The sequence below is a fragment of the Coregonus lavaretus genome (genome assembly GCF_964263955.1).
Source record: "Coregonus lavaretus genome assembly, chromosome: 34".
In the NCBI taxonomy this organism is placed as follows: Eukaryota; Metazoa; Chordata; class Actinopteri; order Salmoniformes; family Salmonidae; genus Coregonus; species Coregonus lavaretus.
In genome coordinates, this window is record NC_140021.1 from 13,558,991 (window position 1) to 13,574,579 (window position 15,589).

Sequence of the window (15,589 nt, forward strand, 5' to 3'; positions counted from 1 at the left end):
AAAGCCTGTTTTTGCTTTGTCGTTATGGGGTATTGTGTGTAGATTGATGAGGGGGAAAAACAATTTAATCAATTTTAGAATATGGCTATAATGTAACAAAACGTGGAAAATGTCAAGGGGTCTGAATACTTTCCGAATGCACTTTATTTGAGGTTTAAAAAGGCTTCTGAAGTTTGTAATTTCCACTTAGAAATTTCAGACTTGATTTTTCCTTATGAAAAATGTATCAACCACTACATAAATCGCCATTAATTATAACTCACCTAATAATTCACATTTCCTGTTGCTGCAGGATTATTTTCCTGCTGTAGCAAACTGGCTCAAATTTAGATCCTACATCTGTATAATGGACACTTAAAACATGAGTCTATGAGTATCTCTCTGCTGTGAACACTGATCGTGTTGTGGTCTACCCACCCACTGCTGTTGGCAGGGGTGCAATGGTAAGCTAATATAATACCCCTCACCACAAACACACATATGCATGTACCCCCCCCCCCCCACCCCCCAGCCAGCCAGTGTGCTGAATTACAGAATAATTGTGTTATGAGAGAAAATATGCCGAACCAACAGTTTCTTTGTGAAGGAATTGAACTAACAAAAACATCTCATACTCCATTTATATAAACCTTCACAAACACCACAGGCACAGAGTGCTTCTGCCTAGTATTACTGGCCCCCAACCTAAAGCATCTTACAGTAGATTTACTTTACTGTCACATGGTACAACACTTGCCCCTCTCCATCCCTCCCTCTGCTGTCGGTGCCCCTCTCCCCCATGCCTGTCCCATCCCCCAGTCAAAGACTACAGAAACTCATCTAAAGCTTTTCTCATTCAAGTTTTTCTTGTGACCCACCAAGTAAACAAAAACAAAGTCTGTGGCCACGTCTTAAGCTGCAACTCAGAACAAATCAGCTTTCTGCGACCAACCCTTTGAAAAACCCCACTGATATGGTTTTAGTCTGTGTGTCTGTAGTGCCAGAGATCCCAACCAGTGTTTAATTACTTCCACAGTGTCTCACATCAGTCATTGTTTTGCTTTTAATGATGAATGCCACTCATAGTTGTGACCACAGTCATAATGATCAACATGTGTTAGAGGAGACAAGCTGACTGAGATCAGAGCAATGCTGCCATGCATCAACATACAGCTGTTGGAGAAGGACACAGTTCCCATACATCGAAGAAGAAGAAGAAGAAGAAGAAGAAGAAGAAGAAGAAGAAGAAGAAGAAGAAGAAGAAGAAGAAGAAGAAGAAGAAGAAGAAGAAGAAGAAGAAGAAGAAGAAGAAGAAGAAGAAGAAGAAGAAGAAGAAGAAGAAGAAGAAGAAGAAGAAGAAGAAGAAGAAGAAGAAGAAGAAGAAGAAGTTCCGATGGCTCAGCATGATGCTGGAAACACTATAGTTGTGGGTTTGATTCCTGGATGGGCCATATATAGATAGGCCTTTAATACTGCAGGGTTTCCCAAACTCGGTCCTCGGGACCCCAAGGGGTGCATGTTTTGGTTTTTGCCCTAGCACTACACAGCTGATTCAGATCAGCTAATCATCAACCTTTGATAATTTCAAACAGCTGTGTAGTGTTAGGGCAAAAACCTTGGGGTCCCGAGGACCGAGTTTTAGAAACGCTGCCTTACTGTATAACTGTGATGGATCATTGTTTCAGAGACGAGGGAAGGATATGAAGGAAGGAGGTGAGGGAAGAAGGCAGGGTGAGACTATTGACACCCAACCTTGACAGACAGTATTGGTCAGTGACAGATTTGGGCGAAAGGGGACAGGAAACCAAAAGAATGCTAGGAATCGTATTTCTGTTTCCACTGCCTCCGAACATCAGGCCATAATTATGAGACGTTGCTGCAATATGTTTTAATTCACTAAATATATAAGAGCATGGCTGGATCCACCCTAAATGATTACAGGCTAGAGAGAAAGGCCAGGATATAACATAGGCTCCTCTAACCTCCATCCATTCTAACTTGATCTGAGAGTGCAACTACAGTCAGTTCTGTTACAAACAGTGGTTCCCAAACTGTTTTTGTGTGTGCTGTGAACCATCGAAAGCTTAAAGAGAAGAGAGAGAGATAGAGAGAAAGAGAGAGGGGGAGAGAGAGAGAGAGAGAGAGAGAGAGAGAGAGAGAGAGAGAGAGAAAGGAAGAGAGAGTGCGTGATAGAGAGACCTGGATCGCAAGAAAAGACAGGCTATGTGCACACTGCCCACAAAACGAGGTGCTAACCTCCTGCCAAATGTATGACCATATTAGAGACTCAGATTTCCCTCAGATTACACAGACCCACAAAGAATTCGAAAACAAATCCAATTTTGATAAACTCGTATATCTATTAGGTGAAATACCACAGTGTGCCATCACAGCAGCAAGATTTGTGACCTGTTGTCACAAGAAAAGGGCAACCATATTTATGTTTATTTATTTTCCCTTTTGTACTTCAACTATTTGCACATCGTTACAACACTGTACATAGCCATAATATGACATTTGAAATGTCTCTATTCCTTTGAAAATGTTGTGAGTTTAATGTTTACTTTTCATTTTTTATTGTTTATTTCACTTTTGTTTATTATCTATTTCACTGATTTGGCAATGTAAACATATGTTTCCCATGCCAATAAAGCCCTTTGAATTGAATTGAATTCAGAGAGAGAGGTAGCGAGAGAATAAAATAGAGAAATAGAGAGGAAGAGAGAGAGAGGGGAAGAGAGAGCGGGAGAGAAAGAGAGAGATGAGTGACTGACTGAGTGTGCATGTGTGAATGAGTGAGTGAGCGAGATAGCGGACTAGAGAAAGAGTGTCTGACAGTTCTCACAACCAGTAGCACCTGTAGAATACTATCTTTATTTGTTTTGATCAGATGACAGAGATAGAGAGAGAGAGAGAGAGATAGATAGATAGAGAGAGAGAGAGATGTGATCCCTGATCCCCATCATCTCCTCTGACATGAGATATATTCCAGACTTTCTCAGATTTGCATAACTGCCACCCCAAGCTCTGACATCTGGCCAAGAACAACTTCCCTCACATTAAGGATTTAACACTTGGGTCTTTGTAGACTAGAGACTAAAATCTAGGTACTTTGTGAATTATTGCATGATAATATCATGTCCATTCATGTTACTTAACAAGTGATATAAATGATATGTAACGACTTACAAACAGTTTACTAATGGTTAACAAATGTAACAATGGTTTACAGCCCTTTATATACAGATCTCCATCTAAAGTATTGTCTGCCTCTGGACGTGGGCAGTGGTAGACTGTCTGTCTGTCATCGAAGCACCACCACAACGCGTTATATTTTACCACGAACGCTACAGCAGAAGCGAACTCCTTCGTCCACTACTCTTTAGTACGCGCGAGGCTCCATTAAGTCACGTTTTCGCGGGGGAAGCTGTGAAACACCCGGGAAACTGTGAAGCAAGCGGTACCCTATTGCGTGACTGTGTTTATGAGTCTGTTATTAAAGAATGTGAAACAATGTGTATGTTTAATGCTTTTCATTAAATCATGTACGGTTATAATTATTGTATATAAATGGTTAAAGGAATGGAAACATTGTGATTTTAGTGTGCGGAACGGCTGGCTGGGGAACTCATTTAAACCTGTCATAAGGCTGAAGGTTAAAAACAGCCTATACTATATATAGGCCTATATCTAGGTTCTACAATATATTTTCGTTTTAAAGAATGTATTTTCTCCCAAAATAGAAGCCATGTGTATCACAGTCCATAACTTGGTTGGTTTCTTCGTCTGTCACTCTGTCAGGTTAAGACTTGTCCTACAGGAGTGAGAATGAGGCAACACCTGGGCTGGTCTAGTTAGTACTGTAGACACTTATCGTTTAGATATTGTAGACACTTATCGTTTGCCTGCACAGTAGACAAAACATAAATGACTGAATGAATACTAGTGTTTGGTATTGCATAAAAGACTGACAAATTATCTCTCATTAGAAGAGAGTCAGTACAAGAGAAAATATGACAAGAAATGTATGTTTTGGTAACAACAAGAGCTTTGCCATTAAAAAGATGGACATGTACAACTCAGTGACTTAAAAATGGTATACAGTTGAGGCCAAATAGACTGACATTTACAAAAAACGTTTGGTGTACAACTGCACTAAAGGAGCCTAAAGTTACTCCTTATTGTCCAATAACCTTACATGTTTTGTTTAGAGGCGAATTGGCTCTGGCAGCCAAAACAGCCAAATTCTCCATCTAAACTTGAATCGATTCTCAATTGTGGTAAGGTTCTAGAAACATAAAGCCCTTTACCTTCACATCAGATCAAAATAATTCCACAAATACTAAATACACACTTACTGTACACTGTTGTAACACAATTTCAGCCAACAGTATTTTTCAGTGACAACACTTTTGTGGCGTGTCCGACTTACTCACAGGTGTTTGGAAACGCAGATAGTCCTAGCTAATTAGTACAGGTAGTCCACTCTCTCTTCCCTCTTTCACCAAACAAGCGCTGCAACATGGGAATATGGCCATGTGGGAACCTTAACCCTATACAGGTGTGTAGTAATTTAAGCTTTTGTTTTTGGAAAATTATTTCTGGCTGATATGAAAGATACGTTCCTTTTGTTTCCAAAACCGTACGTTTAGAACAAGCGTCGGGGCTTTTAACAAAACTTCGCAGGCCAGACGATACTATCATCAATAGGTCCTAAAGGTAGGTAGCCGTCTATGAATGGGGTAAGTGCAAAGGTGCCAATTTACTTGAAGGCAACTGTAGGTCCTGCATTTCTCAATGGAATATCTGACATGCAGCCTATTCCTCAGACAGTTGCAACACAAACCCGTAGGATGGGGAGAAAGACGGAAGAGAAAACGTCCTAAATCCCAGACACATGATCCTGACTTACACTGTAACAAAACAACACCCCCACAACATATTGGAGCCGAAACGGGAACGTCCGGTAAAAACAACCTTAAGGCCAGCAAGAGTGCATCCAGCTGCATCAAGCCTAGCGCGGCTTCTGTGGTTTACCGTACCGGTAGAGGGCGGGGGGCGCATGGATACGACCCAAACATAAATGTTTCCACTTGATGCTCAAGCATAAACTAATCTTTTAATGTATTTTTTCTTCCAACTCCTCCAGAGCAATAACAATGGCTAGATGAAGGCCTATTCTAGATCTAGAGAAAACTCTATACATCAACTAAATAAAACTAGTATCTATATACAGCACTTTTTTTTATGTATGCGATGAGTTTTTGAGTAGCCTATGACTTACCTGTGCGCACAGAGTGAGAACCAGATGGGTGACCCAGCCTTGAAATATCCAACTGGTAGGGAAGTTAACTCTCATCTCTCCTGCTAGAGACACAAATCAGAGAAGAAATCCAATTGTCTTGTACAGATTTAGGATTATCGATATTGTCGATATCAAAGTAACCGGTACGGTTTTTGTCGGTAATTATAGGGATATCTGTTTTTGTCGGTAATTATAGGGATCTTTGGGGATACAGTGTGGCGCCTCCAAACCAGTCTGGCATTCTCGCTTCGCATGCCCGGTAATGCACGCTCTGCTCTCTTCTAGTGTCACCCACGCGTTCTTGAGTGAGCAGCCTCTGGTGGAAACACAGTAAATTTACTAGGACTAGGGGAGAGCGAGCTGGGGACAATCTCAATTGCATTCTCACCGTGTCCTCTCGCGTCGTCTCCTTCTCAAAACCCATTGGATGAGAAAGCCAGATGTCCCGCCTCTCTGACCTTCTCCTCCAATGGGTTTTGAGGAGACAAGGAGAGAGGACGCGAGGAGTATACAATTGAGATTCTCCCATAGTCTAAACTCCTCCCATGCCATTGAAGAAAATAATCAGTGTGTGTGTGTGTTGGATTGCCTCAGACATAATGTGTGTGTGGGTGTCGATTGCCTCAGACATACTGTAAATGTGAGTCTCACACCTAAAGTAGGCCCTAATGTTGTTTCACAGTGTAAATGAACCCATATTATCCATTTAAATGAACATAATTGTTTAAATCTAGTTTGTCTCTTCCTCTCTACTGTCTTAAACTGACATGACATTCTGTGAGGAATGTTGTAATATATTCATTGCCATTGTAGGATCCTAGTCAGACTGTGAGACTGGCCAATAGCTTCTACCCCCAGACCATCAGGCTGCTGAATAGCCACCACTAGGCAGCTACTGCTCCCCTTGTCTCTCTCCTGCCTTCTACGCTGGCTGGTATCTTATATGTAACAAAATGGGTGAGTGGTATTTGGGGATCCTCTGTAACAGCCTCATCTATCCTCTCTACCTTGCTCCCCCTGCCTACCCCTCTTCCCTCCCTTCCTCCTGCATCCATTCTAAGCCCTCAGGTGTAATTTAATATTTGCATAACCGTCACTTTATTTTAGAAGGAAGGCTTTCTTCACCTTTTCTCAGCTCTGCGCCACTCTCTCCTCTCCCTTGCCAGGGACAAGCATAACCTCACATGCAAATTCAGAGGCTTTACGCTCTTGTTTTCTTTATTTTTTCTTATTTTTTTACTAGGTGAGAGAGAGCGGGATAATATTTCCTGGAGGCATTCTCTGGAACTTGATAGAACTCCATGTTCCAGGAACACAGAACAGACAGGTATTTTTGGAGTTCTAATTCTGTCATTGCAGGTTTCCGTGACACAACGGAACCTACTGGAGCTAAGTCTAGAGCTCTGCTCACCACCTCAGCTGTGACAGAGACCATACATTTTGCTTCTGATAACGATGATGCAAAGAAGCAGAGATGTGTTGCATCGGTGACGTCATATCTGAAATTGTACAGTACATCCAAACACACAGTGAATAAACAGATATACAGCACCAGTCAAAAGTTTGGACACACATACTCATTCAAGGGTTTTTCTTTATTTTTTACTATGAAATAACACATATGGAATCATGTAGTAACCAAAAAAGTGTTAAACAAATCAAAATATATTTTATATTTGAGATTCTTCAAATAGCCACCCTTTGCCTTGATGACAGCTTTGCACACTCTTGGCATTCTCTCAACCAGCTTCTCCTGGAATGCTTTTCCAACAGTCTTGAAGGAGTTCCCACATATGCTGAGCACTTGTTGGCTGCTTTTCCTTTACGCTGCGGTCCAACTCATCCCAAACCATCTCAATTGGGTTGAGGTCAGGGGATTGTGGAGGCCAGGTAATCTGATGTAGCACTCCATCACTCTCCTTCTTGGTAAAATAGCCCTTACACAGCCTGGAGGTGTGTTGGGTCATTGTCCTGTTGAAAAACAAATGATAGTCCCACTAAGCCCAAACCAGATGGGATGGCTTATCGCTGCAGAATGCTGTGGTAGCCATGCTGGTTAAGTGTGCCTTGAATTCTAAATTAAACACAGACCGTGTCACCAGCAAAGCACCCCCACACCATAACACCTCCTCCTCCATGCTTTACGGTGGGAACTACACATGCAGAGATCATCCGTTCACCCACACCGCGTCTCACAAAGACACGGCAGTTGGAACCAAAAATCTCAAATTTGGACACCAGACCAAAGGACACATTTCCACCGGTCTAATGTCCATTGCTCGTGTTTCTTGGCCCAAGCAGGTCTCTTCTTCTTATTGGTGTCCTTTAGTAGTGGTTTCTTTGCAGCAATTTGACCATGAAGGCCTGATTCACACAGTCCCCTCTGAACAGTTGATGTTGAGATGTGTCTGTTACTTGAACTCTGTGAATAATTTATTTGGGCTGCAATTTCTGAGGCTGGTAACTCTAATGAACTTATCCTCTGCAGCAGAGGAAACTCTGGGTCTTCCATTCCTGTGGCGGTCCTCATGAGAGCCAGTTTCATCATAGCGCTTGATGGTTTTTGCGACTGCACTTGAAGAAACTTTCAAAGTTCTTGAAATTTTCCAGATTGACTGACCTTCATGTCTTAAAGTAATGATGGACTGTCGTTTCTCTTTGCTTATTTGAGCTGTTCTTGCCATAATATGGAGTTGGTCTTTTACCAAATAGGGCTATCTTCTGTATACCCCCCCTACCTTATCACAACACAACTGATTGGCTCAAACGCATTAAGAAGGAAAGAAATTCCACAAATTAACTTTTAAGAAGGCACACCTGTTAATTGAAATGCATTCCAGGTGCCTACCTCATGAAGCTGGTTGATTTGTTTAACACTTTTTTGGTTACTATATGATTCCATATGTGTTATTTCATAGTTTTGATGTCTTCACTATTATTCTACAATGTAAAAAAATAGTAAAAATAAAGAAAATCCATTGAATGAGTAGGTGTGTCCAAACTTTTGACTGGTAGTGTATATGTATACTGAACAAAAATATAAACGCAACATGAAAAGTGTTGGACCCATGTTTCATGAGCTGAAATAAAAGATCCCAGAAATTTTCCATACACACAAAAACCTTATTTATCTCAATTTTTTTCCACAAATTTGTTTTCATCTCCTTTGCCAAGATAATCCATCCACCTGACAGGTGTGGCATATCAATAAGCTGATTAAACAGCATGATCATTACAAAGGTGCACCTTGTGATGGGGACAATAAAATGCCACTCTAAAATGTCCAGTATTGTCACACAACACAATTCTCTACCATAAGCCGCCTCCAACGTCATTTTAGAGAATTTGGCATTACGTCCAAGCGGCCTCACAACTGCAGACCACGTGTAACCATGCTAGCCCAGGACCTCTACATCTGGCTTCTTCACCAGCAGGATTGTCTGAGACCAGTGGGGTTATGGTATGGGCAGGCATAAACTACGGACAACGATCACAATTGCATTTTATCGATGGCAATTTGAATGCACAGAGATACCGTGACAAGATCCTGAGGCCCATTGTTGTGCCATTCATCCATCGCTATTACCGCATGTTTCAACATGATAATGCACAGCCCCATGTCGCAATGATCTGTGCACAATTGCTGGAAGCTGAAAATGTCCCAGTTCTTCCATGGCCTGCATACTCACCAGACATGTCACCCATTGAGCATGTTTGGGATGCTCTGAATCGACGTGAACGACAGCGTGTTCCAGTTCCCGCCAATATCCAGCAACTTCGCACAGCCATTGAAGAGGAGTGGGACAACATTCCACAGGCCACAATCAACAGCCTGATCAACTCTATGCGAAGGAGATGTGTCGCACTGCATGAGGCAAATGTTGGTCATATCAGATACTGACTGGTTTTTAAGGTATCTGTGACCAACAGATGCATATCTGTATTTTCAGTTGTGAAATCCATAGATTAATGCATTTATTTCAATTTACTGATTTCCTTATATGAACTGTAACTCAGTAAAATCTTTGAAATTGTTGCATGTTGCGTTTATATTTTGGTTCAGTGTATGTTTGAAAACACATTATGATTTGTTGCTCTTGTTCCTGTTATAGAGCCTACACTTTTATGTAAGTTCTCAGTCTTTCTATGCCACTAAAGTTTCTCTCTTTCATTAATGAGAGCTTTATAATGAGAGTTAAAAAAAAAGTACATGTTTAAAATGTATGTATTATAACGTATTATTTTCTCAGTTAGAGCCAATGTAAGTCTTTCACTCTGCTCCCCCCTCTCTCTGTCTCTCCTCCTCCCTCACTCTCTCTCTCTCTCTCCCTAGCCATTCCCGTAAGCTCCCGCTGAGCAAGGCATATTTGTGGCGAGCCTCCCTACAGTTAGCAGAGGGGCAATTAGGAGCTGGAACTGACTAGTGTAGCAATGAAATGCCTCAACTTAAACTCTGAACATTAAACTCTGAACATATCGCTAACAGTTCAACGCTTCAATTTAGCCTCTGACACCAAACATGGCTAAAGCCACAGAGCCATCTGGCTGTGTGTGTGTTCAAGGCTAAACATTGCCCAAAAGGCAAAAGCAAATAATTCATTGGTCATGCATGTTCAAGAAATAAGCCTGCGCCCACCCTAATTTCTTCTACAGGCAACCCACTCATAAAGGGATAGTAAAACACGGACAACCAGAAAAGGAGGAAAGGTCTGGGAAGGATTCCATTAATAAGCTCTCTAGTGGTCTGCCACACACTGAATGTGTGTGTGTGTGTTTTCTGCCATAAAAGTGACCACAGCACTGGACTCGGCTCAAAGGGTTCCTTCCGTATCCTGTTTGCAGTCGTGTCACTGGCACACACACACACACACACACACACACACACACACACACACAGCCACACTGGAGAGCAGTAACAACTGCAGAGTAGAGGCACCATGTTCCCATGGTTGAGACTTGAAGACCATTTCTGCTGCTTGCTTTGGAAACAGACATGATTTTCTGAGTCACCACAGCACACACTCGCCCAAAGTCAGTCGTATGACTAAGAAGTCCCGATTGAGGCCCTTTCCACAAACACAGGGCCCCAAGAAAGTCATCATTCACCAAAGTTGGGCTTAAAAGCCTCTTCTGACACACTGCAAACATTGCTAAACTCTCATGCAAATCACCCACACACTCTCTCTTTCTCACACACACACGCAAAGAAATACACTACAAAGAAACTCCTCTCTTCACCATACTGAGCAGCACCTAACGCAAACACTTACCCTACACCAGGTTCGTATCCTAACCCCGATCCCGCCCTTTACCCTAAACAGGGTTCGTATCCAAATCCCAACCCTCCCCATACACTGATAAATCAAACTCTCTCCATTATTTGAGCCCACCCCTCTCTTTATTCATGTTTTTGTTTAGTCTGATGTTTTGTTTTGACTCCTGTTTTTCTTTTCATTTCTACAATGGTAAAGCGACTTAGGGTCTTTGAAAAGCGCTATTTAAATCCCATGTATACTGAACAAAAATATAAACGCAACATGCAACAATTTCAAAGATTTTGCTGAGTTACAATTCATATCAGGAAATCAGTCAATTGAAAAAAATTCATTAGGCTCTAATCTATGGATTTCACATGACTAGGCAGGGGCGCAGCCATCGGTGGGCCTGGGAGGGCATAGGCCCACCCACTTTGGAGCCAGGCCCACCCACCTGAAGGCTTTATTACAGACAGAAATACTCCTCAGCACCCCCACTCCCCCACCTCTGACGATCCCGCAGGTGAAGAAGCCAGATGTGGAGGTCCTGGGCTGGGGTTACATGCGGTCTGTGGTTGTGAGGCCGGTTGCACGTACTACCAAATTCTCTAAAACAACGTTGGAGGCGGCTTATAGTAATTCACATTAAATTCTCTGACAACAGCTCCGGTAGACATTCTTGCAGTCAGCATGCCAATTGCACGCTCCCTCAAAACTTGAGACATCTGTGGCATTGTGTTGCATGACAAAACTGCACATTTTTGAGTGGCCTTTTATTATCCCCAGCACAAGGTGCACCTGTGTAATGATCATGCTGTTTAATCAGCTTCTTGATATGCCACACCTGTCAGGTGGATGGATTATCTTGACAAAGTATAAAATGCTCACTAACAAATTTGTGCACAAAATTTGAGGAAAATAAGCTTTTTGTGCATATGGAACATTTCTGGGATCTTTTATTTCATCTCATGAAACATGGGACCAACACTTTACATGTTGCATTTATATTTTTGTTCAGTGTATTATTATTATACGCTGACAAATACCAACATGCTCCCACTATGTTCCATTCCTACCCATAGAGTACACGGTCCTAAAATGTATACATTATTTGTCAACCTGGTGAGTAATCAGTAACAATGTTAAATATTAAAGTGAATATGCAAATTCTGTTCTTTGTGGAGGGGTGGGGACAGGGTGATATATTGACAGAACAGGGCGTAGCGTCACACATCACTCCCTACAGTACACTGTATACCCAAGCTAGGACTTTGTAATGGCTCTGACCCAGTCTACAGGCCAGCAACTCTGTCTGTCCCATCTACTGAACTTTGGAATCCTGGACAGACAAAGGGACATAACGCTCTTTGAAGTTATAGTAGTAGTGGCTGTGTGTGTGTGTGTGTGTGGGTGTGTGACAGATGAGGGGGGATTCTGTATATTTACCAACGGCTTAGTTTTACTACTCTGAACACCTGCTGAAACTTTGAGCTGTGCATTGTATGGCAATGGTGGATGTTTTTACACACACGCACAATAACCATCAGAGGCAGGTGTACACAGTACATGTAGAAAGTATTCAGACCCCTTGACTTTTTCCACATTTTGTTACGTTACAGCCTTATCTAAAATCGATAAAATATGTATTTCCCCTAAATAATCTACACACACACACAATACAGCATAGTGACAAAGCGAAAACAGATTTTTAGAATTTTTTGCAAATGTATTAAATATAAATACCTTATTTACATAAGTATTCAGACCCTTTGCTATGAGACTCGAAATTGAGCTCAGGTGCATCCTGTTTCCATTTATCATCCTTGAGATGTGTCTACAACTTGGAGTCCACCTGTGGTAAATTAAATTGATTGGACATGATTTGGAAAGGCACACATCTATCTATATAAGGCCTCACAGTTGACAGTGCATGTCAGAGCAAAAACCAAGCCATGGGGTCAAAGTAATTGTCCGTAGAGCTCCGAGACAGGATTGTGTCGAGGCACAGATCTGGGGAAGGGTACCAAAAAATGTCTGCAGCATTGAAGGTCCTCAAGAACACCGTGGCCTCCATCATTATTAAATGGAAGAAGTTTGGAACCACCAAGACTCTTCGTAGAGCTGGCCGCCTGGCTAAACTGAGCAATCAGGGGAGAAGGGCCTTGGTCAGGGAGGTGACCAAGAACCCGATGGTCACTCTGACAGAGCTCCAGAGTTCCTCTGTGGAGATGGGAGAACCTTCCAGAAGGACAACCATCTCTGCAGCACTCCACCAATCAGGCCTTTATGGTAGAGTGGCCAGACGGAAGCCACTCCTTAGTAAAAGGCACATGAAGCCAAAAGGCACCTAAAGGACTCAGACCATGAGAAACAAGATTCTCTGGTCTGATGAAATCAAGATTGAACTCTTTGGCCTGAATGCCAAGCGTCACGTCTGGAGGACACCTGGCACCATCCCTACAGTGAAGAATGGTGGTGGCAGTGACTGGTGGCAGTGACTGGTAGACTAGTCAGGATCGAGGGAAAGATGAACGGAGCAAAGTACAGAGAGATCCTTGATGGAAACCTGCTCCAGAGTGCTCAGGACCTCAGACTGGGGTGAAGGTTCACCTTCCAAGAGGACAACGACCCTAAGCACACAGCCAAGACAACGCAGGAGTGGCTCCGGGACAAGTCTCTGAATGTCCTTGAGTGGCCCAGCCAGAGCCCTGACTCGAACCCAATCGAACATCTCTGGAGAGACCTGAAAATAGCTGTGCAGCAACGCTCCCCATCCAACCTGACAGAGCTTGAGAGGATCTGCAGAGAAGAATGGGAGAAACTCCCCAAATACAGGTGTGCCAAGCTTGTAGCGTCATACCCAAGCGAATACTCAAGTACTGAGTCAAGGGTCTGAATACTTAAGTAAATGTGATATCTGTTTTTTTATTTTTAATACATTTGCAAACATTTCTAAAAATCTGTTACTGGGTATTGTGTGTAGATTGTTGAGGGATTTTTAGAATAAGTCTGTAACGTTTTAGAATAAGTCTGTAACGTAACAAAATGTGGAAAAAGTCAAGGGGTCCGAATACTTTCCGAATGCACTGTATATGAGTACACAATTGTTTCTTTCGTCTTTTATTATTTCATGACACCAATTTCAAATGTACATAATAATATGGGTACAGTCCTTTTCATTTCAGTGTATCATACAGTTATTTACTTGTAGAGCATATCCAAAGAGAAAAGAACAAAACCCAAATCAGAACAGCCACTTTAGATAAGAACCAACACGCAGAGGCAGAACGAGACAGGGAAGGAAGGAAGGGAGGAAGGAATCGAGAGAGGGAATCAGTGTTCTCTTCATCTTGACATTTCCAACAGAAACAAACAAAGCCAATGAATAGTGATGATCATGTACATCATATATAATAAGACGACTCTGCATCAACATACACAGAATAAAGAGAAGATAATCATAAAGTGATGTGCACATTTCTTTGGACCAATAAAGTCTTAAGACATAAATAAGTTATAAAATAGAGACTATCAAAACAACAACGAAATAAAGGCAGGCGATTTTGACTTCAAGTAGGCGATTCCCCAGAGCCATGAACATACAGACGTCAGTTAGTAAGCTAGTCCTCTCCATGTTGACACCAAAAGGTTCCGGAACAATCACATTCTGACATAGAACGCCACTAACATTCTAACTAGACTGGACTGCAACATTCATAAAGCTTTTGGTGCCGACATGGCGCAAGCAAAAATTCTAAATCAAACCCAGTTGGGTGCATCTCAATAGTCTATAATGACTTCCTCTACTCATCTCGTCTTCTCTCCTTGAGACGAGCGGAGGAAGTCACTTCAGAGTATTGATATACACCCTGGCCCTGATTGAATACTTCAAAGCGCACCCTCCCTTCCTAGGGTTCAGCCAGATAGCTCTCCCCTTTCAAGTCAGGGAGGAGTGAAGGATGCATTTAGAAGGTATTCGAACAGAGACCCTGACCTGGCCTATCACTGGTGGCTGGGCCGGTGCTCCCAGACACTGGAGGCTGATGGGATATGTAGTGCACTGGGCCCCAGGCAGCCGGCGGAAGGATAGATCATTTCTTTCTCTGGAAGACGTTGGCCAGCATGGCACCGGACGTGGTCAGCTGACCCATCTTACTCAGGAACTTGGTTTTAGCGTCTTCACCAACCAGACTGGCAGCAATGGACACAGAGCTACAGGAACAGAAACACAATGAACACATGTTGGCCAGCATGACTTTTCCTACTAGCACTGACTTTGCTGATAACTACTTTGAGGGAAAATGTACTTACTACTGTGATATATGGTTGTCCCACCTAGCTATCTTGAGATGAATGCACTAAGTAAGTAGTTCTGGATAAGAGTGTCTGTTAAATCACTAAAATGTAAATGTGTACATGTATTAAAGGAGGTTAGACATAGCATCATCCTCACACAGGGAGCTATTTACACTCAGTGGCCAGTTTATTATGTACACCTATCTAGTACCGGGTTGGAACCCCTTTGCCTCCAGAACAGCCTGAATTCTTCAGGGCATGGATTCTATGTTCAGATACGCTGTGGCCTTCAAAACGTTGCTCAATTGGTATCAAGGGATCTGACGTGTGCCAGGAAAACATTCCCCACACCATTACACCACCGACACCAGCCTGTACTGTTGACACCAGGCAGGATGGGGCCATGGACTCATGCTGCTTACGCCAAATCCTGACTCTGCCATCAGCATGACGCACCCGGGATTCGTCAGACCAGGCAATGTTTTTCCACTCCTCAATTGTCCAGTGTTGGCGATCGTGTGCCCACTGGAGCTGCTTCTTCTTGTTTTTAGCTGATAGGAGTGGAACCCTGTGTGGTAGTCTGCTGCAATAGCCCATCCTTCACAAGGGCCCACAAGTTATGCGTTACGAGATGCCGTTCTGCACACCACTGTTGTACTGCACCGTTATTTGTCTGTTTGTGGCCCACCTGTTAGCTTGCACGATTCTTGCCATTCTCCTTTGACCTCTCTCATCAATGAGCTGTTTTCGCCCA

General features: G+C 42.6%; 2 protein-coding genes across 5 annotated transcripts in view; both read right to left on the bottom strand.

Moving 5' to 3' along the window:
- Positions 1 to 5,591, bottom strand: part of LOC311108970 (tumor necrosis factor receptor superfamily member 11A-like) — a 28,492-nt gene extending 22,901 nt beyond the window's left edge. Inside the window, exon 1 of the mRNA XM_084151751.1 lies at positions 5,264 to 5,591. Coding sequence (XP_084007877.1) covers positions 5,264 to 5,338 — 75 coding nt within the window. The 5' untranslated portion in view covers positions 5,339 to 5,591. The remainder of the gene's footprint in view (positions 1 to 5,263) is intronic.
- An 8,020-nt stretch (positions 5,592 to 13,611) lies between these two features.
- Positions 13,612 to 15,589, bottom strand: part of LOC311109193 (RAB11-binding protein RELCH homolog) — a 33,551-nt gene continuing 31,573 nt past the window's right edge. For all 4 annotated transcript variants that reach the window (XM_084152036.1, XM_084152035.1, XM_084152034.1 and 1 more), the window contains one exon: positions 13,612 to 14,751. In XM_084152036.1, coding sequence (XP_084008162.1) covers positions 14,631 to 14,751 — 121 coding nt within the window. In that variant the 3' untranslated portion in view covers positions 13,612 to 14,630. The remainder of the gene's footprint in view (positions 14,752 to 15,589) is intronic.